Source organism: Bufo gargarizans, chromosome 9 (assembly GCF_014858855.1).
Source record: "Bufo gargarizans isolate SCDJY-AF-19 chromosome 9, ASM1485885v1, whole genome shotgun sequence".
Classification (NCBI taxonomy): Eukaryota; Metazoa; Chordata; class Amphibia; order Anura; family Bufonidae; genus Bufo; species Bufo gargarizans.
In genome coordinates, this window is record NC_058088.1 from 85,289,901 (window position 1) to 85,305,029 (window position 15,129).

Consider the following 15,129-nt stretch of genomic DNA (forward strand, 5'->3'; position numbering starts at 1 on the left):
CACCATTTGTGGAACGGAACATCCTGCCCTCTATAGAACTGTCTTATCCTTATCTGTAAAATGGACAAGGATAGGACATGTCTGTGAAGGTTCTCATTTATCCAGGTCATAGGTATATCTGTAAAGAATAAATCAAGGCAACTGGACTTACTGTAGATTTCTTGAAAACGTTTCACTCGTTCTTCCAACGAGCTTTCTCAATTCTGAGTGACTGTACAAGAATTCTCTGGGAATAAATATGTAACTGATTCAACATCTGGTAATTATACCCAGCATGGGGTCAGAGGTCATTATACTAAGCATGGGGTCAAAGGTGTTGATTACATTATCCTAATTGGAGTCAATAGGTGATAATGATCTCCCAGAAAAAGGTGTCAAGACAGCATTGTATGTGGCAGTCACTCAGAATTGAGAAAGTGCAACACGCCAGACCTGCAGGGGATGACGAAGTGAGGTCACAGTTATGGGCAATCGAGGGTACTCACTATATTTGAAGAACCCTGGGCAGGCGCGTGGCAGTGAAGGAGAGGTAGGCACGGTTCCTCTGGGGCACGCTCTGTAGATAGGGACCAGGCCTGATGGTGGATGAGGTGCCCTGGATGTTACAGGTATTTTGTGTGCCTGGGGCAAGGTCCCTGTGGTATTCGTGACGCCAGTGCCTTTGGCCGGTGGCACGCCGGTTGGTGGTTGGAAAGATGAAGGTACACAAGTATGCAGTGAACCAAACATAAACTTTACTGGACAATCCAACTTTGTACAGCAGGGAGTAGTATAGTCTTCAGATTACAGTTCCACAAAAGGGGCTTATTCACAAGTATGGCAGGCAATAGTCATGCAAGTTACACTGAGGGTAAATTCCACAAGCACTCAGCAGCAGGTTGTACCTTCCACAGAATCACTGTACACTGTCCTTTATAGAACTCCTGCTCTGGCTTGATATCTCCCAAGGCCCGGATGCCTAACAGGGTGGCTTATATCCTTGGTTACCTCCTTCCTCAGGTATTATACTGCTTGCTATGATTCCTAAGATCTTCTGCCTATCAGGGTCACTTCGCTTACCCTGGGACGCCTCCTCCTATCAGGTGGGTAACTGTTGGTTTCTCCCAGGAGGTTGAATCCTGCAATTGGGGTATCTCTTCAGAGCTAACTTAGGCTCTCTTGTTCTTCAGGCAGGCTGGAGCTTCTCAACAGCCTCCTGGACATCACTAGCAGCCAGGGCTATCCAGCTGCATGTCAGGAGCAGGCTTACTGGCCTCTGTCTTCTCAGACTCCTGACTCTGCACTAACTCTCCCTGTCTGGGCCTGGACATTTATACTAGGGGCTCCCTATCTCCCTCTAGTGTCTGGGATGTCTAACTACACCCAACTAGGCCTGCTGCTGCATTAGACAGGGGTACATTGCATCTAACAACACAGTAAAACATACATTAAATGCAGAATTAAATATGACATTTCTGTTCCTTGTGAGTAGGAGTAATGCGCACACCAATTGACCCTTGTGTAGTGCCCACCCATACCTAGTGGGACACTACATACCCCCACGCTATAACGTTGCCCGTCCTCGGCGCAACATGGAGGGTCCCTGCACAGCTGGATACTGCATCTGTAATGAGGACAATAAAGCAAAGCAGGAAAACACATCTACATTTTCAAAATATACATGATATGTATACATATATTAGGCAGTTCCACTGGAATAGGAGCAAGTAATGGTGAAAAGGGGCGTCGTTCTCTTCTCTCAGGATAAAACAATGGGAACAGGGGCGCTGACCTGGCACAGCGTAACAATAAATACCAGGATAGTCCATATAATACTTTTCAAGTGCAAATTGTCCATGATAGAACAGTTGTAGTCCATGGAAAATGTAAACATTAAATAACAGTTCTTTGGAGGCTCAAAGCATTTAAAATGAGTCCGTACCCAGGTTCTTTTCTTTTCGTTCATTTCACAGCTAAGTAGAGATATAGGCAGAGGCGACCATACAGTGTAGCAAGAATCACAGAGGCTCGCACGGGGTGGAGTCCATCTCTGGGCACAATACTTTAAAACAGTAGCAAAATCTCAGAGGCTCATGTGCATTTGAGTCTATCCCTGGGCCCAATTCTTTTAAATTCCAGTTGCATAATAAAATAGCAGCACATAAAATAGTCCACATTATTTAAATGGCATACACATCAAAGTAGTGCTGTAATACCCTTAATCAACCTGAAAAGGGGGTTAAAGGGTTAAAAGGTGCAACATGAAAACAGGCACAACTGGGTTTTCACTCTGAGAAAACAGGCAGGAGGTCCTGTAAACAAGATGGCCTTGCTGCACGTGGTACTTCAGTGGCTTGCCGCCTTCCACTGAGCCGTGGGTAACTGGCAGCAGCAACAGAGGGCCAAAACAACGAAGGACTCCTGTCCTGAAAGGGTTAAATCTTCTTTAGGATCCCTTGGCAAAACAAGCAAACATCAAGGGCCTAGCAGGCCAATTCACAGGGGCATATCATATCCACTTTGCATTTCAGTGGTGCTCCCTGGCTCCATTTGTATATTGGGCCTGTACTGAGGTTCAATCGATGGATGTGCCCACAACACAGTATTGGGGGGCAACTGTAGCATAAACGGACCCCTAATAGGTATAGGCCCCATAGGCCTAGGGGTTATCAAAGTCGCTGACCTCACCGGAGCAGGCATAACAATCGTAGGCTGCTGCACTGGCCTGGGTACCGCTGCTGCAAGCGGTCCGGTGGGTTCTGGGACGACTGGCTCTGTGCGCCGGTGCACAGCGTATGAGGATCCCACCGCAGGTGCTGGTACTAAGGAGGGACGACTGGCAGGGACAGGTACTCTCACCTTAGACCCGGAGACGTCCGAGTCCTTACGTTGTAGGCCAGGTGGAGTCCGGATCCTGGCGGAGGCAGTCTGGCGTAGCTCCCGCAGTTTCAGCTCCAGCCGCACGATCTGGTCGTCCAGGCTTTCGGAGTCGGGATCGCTGGTCTCCGCTGTCGTTGTCGGCACTTGGGCGGTGGGCAGTTCGTCCTGCGCAGCCGCTGCAGGCTCAGGTGAGGCGTCCGCTTTCCTCCCTCTGCGGATATTCTCCAGGGCAGCTCTGAATCTCTCTGCATCCTGAAGCTCACGGACAGTTTTCTCCCTGCGAGGCAACTCAGGTAAGGGCCATGGGCTTACCCTCTTCTCTACCACTGTCGGCTGCCAGAACACATTTGGGCCAATGAAAGAGCCCCGTTCCTGGAAGGCATGATGGGCCGGTCCTGGAGAGCATTCAGATTCACGCTCGCAGCCAGGGTTGTCCTCCGGAGAGCGCACAGACTCACGCTCGCAGCCAGAGTAGTCCTCATCAAGGTCTCAGTCCTCTGTCTTCTTCTTAGGACGGGACACGGCAGTGGCGTAGGGGCCTCGCAGGCCCTCAGCAGGGGTAAATTCAATCTCCTCTCCCTCGCGGAGGTTGTGTAGACGTTCTGGGAGGTAGCTCCGCTTGACGGACCTCCTATTTACATATAAGTCTCTTCCAGTCAGGTAGTCTTTTATAAAACCGAAGCCTCGGTCCTTGTCAAAGGCCACAACCAACCCCATCCTCCTTTCCAGGCGGGGTTGTGTGTCAGTGTGGCACTCGTGAACGGTCTTTGCCAGTTCTTCGTAGTAAATCTTAGTTTTAGTCGTCTTCTTAATTGCGGCCTCCCGGATCTCTGCCATCAATGCAGACCACTTGAACGAGGGCTGGAAGAAGTCTCTCCAGGAGCCATAATAGGTCTCCGGTTGCGTCCTCGGTGGCGGGCAGGCGGGTCTCTCCGGTCCCGGAGAGTAGGCCGGTGGAGCGTCTTCTTGCTCAACACCAGTCATATTCATGGTTAATAAGTCAGGCGCGGACATATCAGCAGAAAAGTCCTCACTCCTCAACATGCTCGATCCTTCTCTGGAGAGCGACAGGGTGGCGCCAACAAGTTCAGACAGATCCTCCCATTGCACTGGGAGGCCGCCCCCCAGGTACTCCAGTATGGGGGTGGCGGATTCCATTACAGCAGACACGCAAATGTCCAGACAGGGCGGTGGCGCCAGCATACAGCCTTCCCGCACTTTTAGCAGAAGGCGCCAATTTTTACCGCCAATTTAGGATGAAGATGATGCAGCAAACAATTTCAATCAAGCTCAGCGGCCATCTTTGAGCAGAATAGCTGTCTATTCACTGACAGCAAGCGGTGGCTTAAATAAGCAGAAAACAGTCCATACAATGCAATCTTCACACCGCAAATATTACAGTTCACTTTGGCCCAGCAATTTTCAACAATTGGGGCATGTCACTTTAAGACGATTTTCAGCACACAGTTTTTAAATCCGCTATGGCGCAGGAATATTCGGATCCTGTTCGTGACACCAATTTATGCAACACGCCAGACCTGCAGGGGATGACGAAGTGAGGTCACAGTTATGGGCAATCGAGGGTACTCACTATATTTGAAGAACCCTGGGCAGGCGCGTGGCAGTGAAGGAGAGGTAGACACAGTTCCTCTGGGGCACGCTCTGTAGATAGGGACCAGGCCTGATGGTAGTTGAGGTGCCCTGGATGTTACAGGTATTTTGTGTGCCTGGGGCAAGGTCCCTGTGGTATTCGTGACGCCAGTGCCTTTGGCCGGTGGCACGCCGGTTGGTGGTTGGAAAGATGAAGGTACACAAGTATGCAGTGAACCAAACATAAACTTTACTGGACAATCCAACTTTGTACAGCAGGGAGTAGTATAGTCTTCAGATTACAGTTCCACAAAAGGGGCTTATTCACAAGTATGGCAGGCAATAGTCATGCAAGTTACACTGAGGGTAAATTCCACAAGCACTCAGCAGCAGGTTGTACCTTCCACAGAATCACTGTACACTGTCCTTTATAGAACTCCTGCTCTGGCTTGATATCTCCCAAGGCCCGGATGCCTAACAGGGTGGCTTATATCCTTGGTTACCTCCTTCCTCAGGTATTATACTGCTTGCTATGATTCCTAAGATCTTCTGCCTATCAGGGTCACTTCGCTTACCCTGGGACGCCTCCTCCTATCAGGTGGGTAACTGTTGGTTTCTCCCAGGAGGTTGAATCCTGCAACTGGGGTATCTCTTCAGAGCTAACTTAGGCTCTCTTGTTCTTCAGGCAGGCTGGAGCTTCTCAACAGCCTCCTGGACATCACTAGCAGCCAGGGCTATCCAGCTGCATGTCAGGAGCAGGCTTACTGGCCTCTGTCTTCTCAGACTCCTGACTCTGCACTAACTCTCCCTGTCTGGGCCTGGACATTTATACTAGGGGCTCCCTATCTCCCTCTAGTGTCTGGGATGTCTAACTACACCCAACTAGGCCTGCTGCTGCATTAGACAGGGGTACATTGCATCTAACAACACAGTAAAACATACATTAAATGCAGAATTAAATATGACATTTCTGTTCCTTGTGAGTAGGAGTAATGCGCACACCAATTGACCCTTGTGTAGTGCCCACCCATACCTAGTGGGACACTACAAAAGCTTGTTGGAAGAACGAGTGAAACGTTTTCAAGAAATCTACAGTAAGTCCAGTTGCCTTGATTTATTCTGTACAGATATACCATGACCTGGATAATTGAGAACCTTCACAGACATATTGCAACACATTTTGGGGGGAAAGCTTAAACTTGTACGAGAATATGAAAAGACAGCAAGAAAACTGGCAGACTATAGAAACCACCTGCGTTTCAACCTCAGATGCTGAAAACAGGGGCTGGTACCATGCAGCTACCGTTTGGACTCCACGGTGAAGGGTCACAGAGCTGAGATGATTCTACAAAAAGCACAGAAGCAACTACTAAATGAACGGGTACGACAGACCCATTTCACAGTTGAAGCCTTGAAACAAACTACCTAGCTCAGCACACTATGAGCAAGGAGAGGCAGAAGAACAAGTCCTGCATTTTGTTATCCAGAACTGCAAACAGCCATACCAGTGAGGAACTGACATGGAGGCGAAAGGAGGAAACAAGGACAGTGCAAAACAAAGAGAAATGGGTGCAGAATCTTTCAGACCGGGTTCTCACCCAGCCTGAGATGGATGTCCTTGCTAAAGGGTTGAATTTTGCAATCACACCAAGAATTATACCAATAGTTGATATTATTTCAGCCACTGAAGCCTCAATCCACAGCAACAAAGTACCACAGGGTGAGGCTGAACAACTTCGCCTTAAAGTGTCTGCAGCTCTGGCCAGTGCCAAACTACCTCCTTCAAACTTGACTAGAGAAGAAAGGAAGGCGGCTACATCCCTGAAGAAAGACACAAACATCACCATCCTGCCTGTGGATAAAGGAAGATGCACGGTTGTACTTAATACATCTGACTACGATGCCAAGGTGACCACACTCCTGGATGATAACGACACATATGAGGCCCTAAAACGAGACCCAACCAGTGGCTACAAGAAGAAGGTTATAGAACTATTACAACAACTAGAAAAGGACAAAATCATTGATCGGGCCATGTATGATCGCCTCTACCCAGGGGAAACCCCTCCATGTATTTATGGACTTCCTAAGATACATAAGGATGGGACCCCTCTCAGACCAATTGTTAGCAGCATCAACTCTGTGACCTACAATGTGGCAAAATACTTAGCCAGAATCCTAGCGCCCTTGGTTGGAAACACACAACATCACATACAGAACTCTCAGGATTTCACCACCAAAATCCAGAACTTGGTATTGGGCACAGACGAAACAATGGTCTCCTATGATGTTACATCCCTCTTCACCTGCATACCCACTACAAAGGCAATTGAAACAGTCAGGAAACAGTTGCTACTAGACAACACCTTAGGCTGCAGAACAGAACTTAGCTCAGACCAAGTGTGTGCCTTACTGGACCTTTGTCTGAGTACCACCTACTTCAAGTATAAGGAAAAGTTCTACAAGCAAAAACATGGCTGTGCTATGGGATCGCCAGTCTCACCTATTGTAGTGAACCTGTATATGGAGGAAGTAGAAAGGAAAGGCCTGACCACTTTCATGGGAATTACACTGAGTCATTGTTTCAGATGTGGATGACACTTGGGTTAAAATTCATAAACAAGAGTTACAGGCTTTAACCGACCACATCAACTCAGTGGATCATAACATAAATTTCACGCGGGAAGATATGCAGAACAACAAACTGGCGTTTCTGGACTGTCTTATAACAGTGGAAGAGGGAAGGAAGCTGGGAATAGAGGTCTATCGAAAACCAACACACAAAGACCAGTACCTGCTATTTGATTCCCACCATCCTCTAGAGTCTAGACCACAAACTGGGAGTCATCCAGACTCTACACCACCGGGCAGAGAAAATCCCCACAAGCACAGATGCCAAGGCGAAGGAACTCAAACACCTCAGAGGGGCACTTAAAACTTGTGGGTATCCAGATTGGGCCTTTGTCAAAACAGAAGAGAGGAGAAGAAAGAGCACCAAGACTACCAGTGAGGGCGAGAAGCATGACAGACACAAGGATATGGTTATCCCATATGTAGCTGGGGTGTATGAGAAACTCAAAAGGATTTTTAATAAACATCACATCCCTGTCTGCTTTAAACCCAGCAACACACTGAGGAAACAACTAGTTCACCCAAAAGACCCAACGCCTAAACACAAGATGGACAGCATTGTGTACGCAGTCCAGTGCAATGAGGAATGCTCAGAACTGTATATCGGCGAAACAAAACAACAACTACATCAGCGTATGGCTCAGCATAGAAGAGCCAAAACCTCTGGTCGAGATTCAGCCGTGTACACACATCTAAAAGAAACAGGTCACACCTTTGAAGACAGTCAAGTATGTGTTTTGGATAAGGAGGCCGATTGGTACAAACGAGGTGTGAAGGTGGCCATCTACGTAAAAATGGAGAAGCCAAGCTTGAATAGAGGCATCTATTGTCTACCACTGTCATGGTCTTACCTTCTTGCTGTTCTCCTTCGTTTGACATGTGCTGGCGGCCATCTTGGTTTCTGGGTTTCTTGTAGCCTCCCACCCTGCAGCTTCTCCTTCCCACTGGGAGGAGCTGGATGCCTAGCTCATATATATAGGAGGTCTGTGGCTTCAGTTCCTTGCTTGGTCCTCCTGTGTTCACATGCTTCTAAGACTGCTGCTGCTTCTGGTTCCTGATCCTGGCTTCGTCTGACTACCCTGCTGGTTCCTGATCCAGGCTTCGTCTGACTACCCTGCTGGTTCCTGATCCAGGCTTCGTCTGACTACCCTGCTGGTTCCTGATCCTGGCTTCGTCTGACTACCCTGCTGGTTCCTGTTCCAGGCTTCGTCTGACTACCCTTCTGGTTCCTGACCTCTGGCTTCGCAAGACCCTGCTTCGGTTTAGCCATCCGTTTGGACTTTTGCCTTACAGCTTGATTTTCAATAAAGTCTTCTTATTTCCACTTATCTCTTGTTGCACGTCTGGTTCATGGTTCCATGACAACCACATACAACGTTGTCTTGACACCTTTTTCTGGGAGGTCATTATCACCTACTGACTCCAATTAGGATAATGTAATCAACACCTTTGACCCCATGCTGGGTATAATGACCTCTGACCCCATGCTGGGTATAATTACCAGATGTTTATTCAGTTACATATTTATTCCCAGAGAATTCTTGTACAGTCACTCAGAATTGAGAAAGCTCGGAAGAACGGGTGAAACGTTTTCAAGAAATCTACAGTAAGTCCAGTTGCCTTGATTTATTCTTTACAGATAAGGATAGGACATGTTCATAATAAGTCCGCATCCGACCCGTATGTTTGTGTGCATGAGCCCTAACACTGAATTTTATGGTAAGAGACTCTGTTTAACAATCATAGTAGGTTTTATTGGTAAGATGGTCAGATGCCGTAGATATCCAGACAGACAGAGTTATTGGAGTGTCTCACAGTAGGCCATATAGCAACAAGATGACCCGGGTGTAAGAATTATAAATAATTTCTGCATGTGAAGGGACTGGTTGTCATTATAATGCAAGAGAATGGCTTGTAATGCCACTCATTGACAAAAAAATAACACATCAAGAAGTTGTTACTGCCTTTTATACCACAGACATATTACCCAACTATCTATATACACTCATTGACAAAATAAATAATGCAACCAGATATAAAAAACAGATTGCTGCAAAACTCGGGATGCAGTTATGTCTCAGGTAGATATGTGTGTGATTACAGGTGTGGTCTGATTAGATACTGGGACTTGTCCCAAGAGGGCATAAAAATGTTTCCCCTGCTGCCCTATAAAAAAAGTCTCTCAGACGCTACTTATGAGTAGTGTAGCTCTACATGGGAGATTGTTGAGTGCTAGACATGCCTCTATGATGCGCATAATTGGACTGATAGAAGCAGGATGGTTCAATAATTTGCCCATCATCTATGCCGTTCTGACCGAGCTGTTAGGAGGTGTTGGGAGCTGTGGTTATGTGAGGGCATGTAAACATGGCGAACAGGCTCTGGACAGCCCAGACAGACCACCAGTAGAGAGGATCGTTTGATCCACCTACAACAGCTTCCAGGTTCACTGTCCATCATCTAGACACAGTTGGCATTCTTGCATGGATCATTTCCAGGAATGTAGCAATAGGAAACCTGGTGCCATTACGAGTCCTGCCATTGACAGTGACCAATCCACGTTCTGTTTTGGATCCGATGACAATTGAGTTTGATTATGGAGGCCATATGGTGATTGCTTTAATCCTGTCTTTGCTGTGGAGATACACTTCCCTAACTGCTGGTGTGATGATTTGGTAAACCATTGTATATGATGAGTATCTCTAGCAGTGATACGAGGGGCACTACCAGCTCAGTGATATGTGCAGGACATCCTGCAGCCTTTCATGGCAGGGCTTCCAACTGGTATTTTTTAGCTGGATTATGCTCGTCCACACAGAGCAAGGGTTTATAAGAAATGTCTCCTCCAGATACACTTCCTCGGCCTGCCCGGTCCCCAGAGTTAATGCCAAATGAACATTTATGGGACCAACTGGGACACCAGCTTTGACAACCTACAAGTGTGCAGGGTCTACATGTCCAGCTACAACATCTGTGGGAAAATGTGCTGAAGGATACCATATAGAACCTGTATAACTCTATGCCCAATGGTATCTTGTTTCCAGGCTAGAGGTGGTCCAACAGGTACTAGAACCTCCTTTCAATTGTACAGTTTTCCCCAATAAACTCTCTTTTTGCTCTAATATTGTAATCACTTATATGTATCATCATTACATTCACACATAGAAAGTTTCATTCGACTCAAACATCTTTTTGGTGTGTTAATTTTTGTCAGTGTACATATGGTATATACATTTTTTTGTATCTGAGGAAGCTAAGGTGACTATTGGAAACCCATGAAGAGACAACAAAGACATTGTATAAATGTTGCCTTTGTTGGATACCAGTAAATGAAGACTCAATAGCTCCATGGCCCTACTGCAGTAATAAGCACTAAGCTACTCTCAGTTGCCAATATATTCAATGCTTAGATGACCTTGGTACATATTTTATTAGTTAATTAGGGGTGTGCAGAACAAGGGCTACTTGTGGTGCCAATACCTGAGATGGATTACTCCAAACTTGTCATGTTTAAACTGTTGAAAAGTTAGCCCTAAGGGATCAAGCACACAAATGTATTTTCCTTCTGAGTCCAATCCATTTATTTTATTTTTTTGCGGACCACATGTGGAACCATTCATTTTAATGGGTCTGCAAAAAAAATGGAAGTTTCCGTATATGTCCGCATGTCCGTTCCGTAAAAAAATAGAACATGTCCTATTATTGTTCGCAAAACGGATAAGGATAGGACTGTTCTATTAGGGGCCAGCTGTTTTGTTCCACAAAATACGGAATGCACACGGAAATCATCCGTATTTTTTGCAGGTCCGGATTTTGTGGATGGTAAAATACATACGGTCTTGTGCATGAGCCCTAAAGCGTATTTCCTCTATTGAAGCTAACATTCACCAATCAATAGCAGAATCAGGGGTGTGAAATCCTCCTTGCCGCTATGTTTACAGCCAGACATCCTTCACTAAGGCCTGCAATTTTATTTCTAGGTATTAGAGATGAGTGAATAGATTCTTTGGGCTTGAGATCCACGGCAAACTCTGCGTGATGATAACTGTTGGCAGACAGAGAAACCTTGGATCCGTTTTCTTGTGATAATTGTCCATTGACATCTCTAGGAAGAATAGTCTCTAAGGCTTACTAAAGATCAGTATTATTGGACTCCATTGACTTCTATTGGTAAATAGGAAACCATAGTATGTGTTTTGCTGGTTATCTGCTTACAACAAAGTGAATACCGGTGTGTCCTGCTTGGTCTAGTGTTAAGCTTTCTAAATTTAAGACCATAACAAAAAATGTCCCCCACTGTCCCTTTCATTACTTGACTCTTAAGCTGTGATATGTTTTTAACATCCCTCCTGATGTTCTTCATGATCTTCGCTAATCAACATTTCTATCTCTAGCTCTCATTAGGGCAGATTCATTACTAATGTCCTAAATTTAGACAGATTAAAACTAGACCAGGCAGAAACTGCAGCAAATGTATCAGGCTATGTTCACAGGGCAATTCCATTGCGTAAAATGGTCATAGGCATCAAAATATGCCACAAACAGCTTCCCATTCATTCCAATAAGAGAAAAACTTGACTATAGGCACATCCTTCTTACACAACTGTTTTCAAAAACACTGTGTATTTTAGCTGTATTGCCCATTAAAGTCAGGCAGTGCGTATGCCCATGGATGATAACGTATTTGCACCAACCTGATTACACATGCCAATGCAAACTGAATGTGGGAGGAACGATTGCTACTGTATTCATCCCGATCTATGGACTATTGACAGAACACCTCTGATTACACAGAGATGTGCTGCCGATAATCAGGCACCTTTTATCCTGATAAAAAGATGCCCATCAGCCAACAAACAAGTGTTTGCTCCTTCATTAGCTGATTGATTATATTGGCCAATTATCCGGAACAAACATGGTGTCACAATCGACAACTAACAAACCCCTTATAACTAATTCCTATAATAACGACAGACAACCAACTGTGGATAAATAAGGCTGCGGTCTTTATTAAAATCTTGGGGTTAACCAATAAATATTACCACAATAAATTAATCATACTGAGTTTAAATTAAATAAATACCTAACAATCCCTTAAGTTAATATCCATCCACCCAAAAGACTGGGCGACTAACCCCCCCCCCCCCATATTCAACAAGACCGCGACATAAAATGGGAGGGCGGTCGGGGGATGCTTCCTTCTTGCTTGAAGATTCTAACAGCCCGGACCCAGGTGAGTGACCGACCTTTAATAGTGATCCAATTCCCGCCACAGAACCTCCTGGCCAATCCTTGATTCAGGCTAAAAATAGCCTAAGCCCAGCAACCGGACAGCAACCCTTCTGAGCCAATCACCTGCCGTCCAGTTGCCAGCTTCACCTGAGGAGAAAAACAAGGAGAGAATAGAGAAGGGGGGGAGAAAACATGGCCATAACATAAAAACGTGTCTTAACCACCTCCCGACCGCCGTACGCGTATATGCGTCCGGGAGGTGGTTGTTTTACTCCTCCTGGACGCATATACGCGTCCTCTCGCGAGACGCGAGATTTCCTGTGAACGCGCGCGCACAGGCGCGCGCGCTCACAGGAACAGAAGGTAAGCGAGTGGATCTCCAGCCTGCCAGCGGCGATCGCTCGCTGGCAGGCTGGAGATCCGAATTTTTTAACCCCTAACAGGTATATTAGACGCTGTTTTCATAACAGCGTCTAATATACCTCCTACCTGGTCCTCTGGTGGTCCCTTTTGTTAGGATCGACCACCAGAGGACTCAGGTAGGTCAGTACAGTCCCACCAAACACTACACTACACTACACTACACCCCCCCCCCCCCCCGGTCACTTATTAACCCCTTATAAACCCCTGATCACCCCATATAAACTCCCTGATCACCCCCCTGTCATTGATCACCGCCCTGTCATTGATCACCCCCCTGTCAGGCTCCGTTCAGACGTCCGCATGATTTTTACGGATCCGATCCATGTCTCCATGGATCCGTAAAAATCATGCGGAAGTCTGAATGGAGCCTTACAGGGGGGTGATCAATGACAGGCGGGTGATCACCCATATACACTCCCTGATCACCCCCTGTCATTGATCACCGCCCTGTCAGGCTCCATTCAGACGTCCGCATGATTTTTACGGATCCGATCCATGTATCCATGGATCCGTAAAAATCATGCGGACGTCTGAATGGAGCCTTACAGGGGGGTGATCAATGACAGGCGGGTGATCACCCATATACACTCCCTGATCACCCCCTGTCATTGATCACCCCCCTGTCATTGATCACCCCCCTGTCAGGCTCCATTCAGACGTCCGCATGATTTTTACGGATCCGATCCATGTATCCATGGATCCGTAAAAATCATGCGGACGTCTGAATGGAGCCTTACAGGGGGGGTGATCAGTGACAGGGGGGTGATCACCCTGATCACCCCCTGTCATTGATAACCCCCCTGTAAGGCTCCATTCAGACGTCCGCATGTGTTCTGTGGATCCGATCCATGTATCCATGGATCCGTAAAAAATCATGCGGATGTCTGAATGGAGCCTTACAGGGGGGGTGATCAGTGACAGGGGGGTGATCACCCTGATTACCCTGATCACCCCCTGTCATTGATAACCCCCCTGTAAGGCTCCATTCAGACGTCCGCATGCGTTCTGTGGATCCGATCCATGTATCCATGGATCCGTAAAAAATCATGCGGATGTCTGAATGGAGCCTTACAGGGGGGGTGATCAGTGACAGGGGGGTGATCACCCTGATTACCCTGATCACCCCCTGTCATTGATAACCCCCCTGTAAGGCTCCATTCAGACGTCCGCATGCGTTCTGTGGATCCGATCCATGTTTCCATGGATCCGTAAAAAATCATGCGGATGTCTGAATGGAGCCTTACAGGGGGGGTGATCAGTGACAGGGGGGTGATCACCCTGATTACCCTGATCACCCCCTGTCATTGATAACCCCCCTGTAAGGCTCCATTCAGACGTCCGCATGCGTTTTGTGGATCCGATCCATGTATCCATGGATCCGTAAAAAATCATGCGGATGTCTGAATGGAGCCTTACAGGGGGGGTGATCAGTGACAGGGGGGTGATCACCCTGATTACCCTGATCACCCCCTGTCATTGATAACCCCCCTGTAAGGCTCCATTCAGACGTCCGCATGCGTTCTGTGGATCCGATCCATGTATCCATGGATCCGTAAAAATCATGCGGACGTCTGAATGAAGCCTTACAGGGGGGGTGATCAATGACAGGGGGGTGATCAGGGAGTCTATATGGGTGATCACCCCCCTGTCATTGATCACTCCCCCTGTCATTGATCACCCCCCCCCTGGTAAGGCTCCATTCAGCCATTTTTTTGGCACAAGTTAGCGGACATTTTTTGTTTGTTTTTGTTTTTGTTTTTTCTTACAAAGTCTCATATTCCACTAACTTGTGTCAAAAAATAAAATCTCCCATGAACTCGCCATACCCCTCACGGAATCCAAATGCGTAAACATTTTTAGACATTTATATTCCAGACTTCTTCTCACGCTTTAGGGCCCCTAAAAAGCCAGGACAGTATAAATACCCCACATGTGACCCCATTTCGGAAAGAAGACACCCCAAGGTATTCCGTGAGGGGCATATTGAGTCCATGAAAGATTGAAATTTTTGTCCTAAGTTAGCGGAAAGTGAGACTTTGTGAGAAAAAAAACAAAAAAAATCAATATCCGCTAACTTATGCAAAAAAAATAAAAAATTCTAGGAACTCGCCATGCCCCTCATTGAATACCTTGGGGTGTCTTCTTTCCAAAGTGGGGTCACATGTGGGGTATTTATACTGCCCTGGCTTTTTAGGGGCCCGAAAGTGTGAGAAGAAGTCTGGGATCCAAATGTCTAAAAATGCCCTCCTAAAAGGAATTTGGGCCCCTTTGCGCATCTAGGCTGCAAAAAAGTGTCACACATGTGGTATCGCCGTACTCAGGAGAAGTTGGGCAATGTGTTTTGGGGGGTCATTTTACATATACCCATGCTGGGTGAGAAAAATATCTTGGTCA

The 15,129-nt window shown here is 46.7% G+C and overlaps 1 protein-coding gene across 1 annotated transcript; it reads left to right on the forward strand.

Moving 5' to 3' along the window:
* The first annotated feature begins 5,889 nt into the window (after positions 1-5,889).
* Positions 5,890-9,503, forward strand: LOC122919787. Its single transcript, XM_044268974.1, is given in 4 exon segments — positions 5,890-7,037; positions 7,039-7,273; positions 7,275-7,899; positions 9,352-9,503. Coding segments are annotated over 4 exon segments (2,160 nt in total).
* The last annotated feature ends 5,626 nt before the right edge of the window (positions 9,504-15,129 follow it).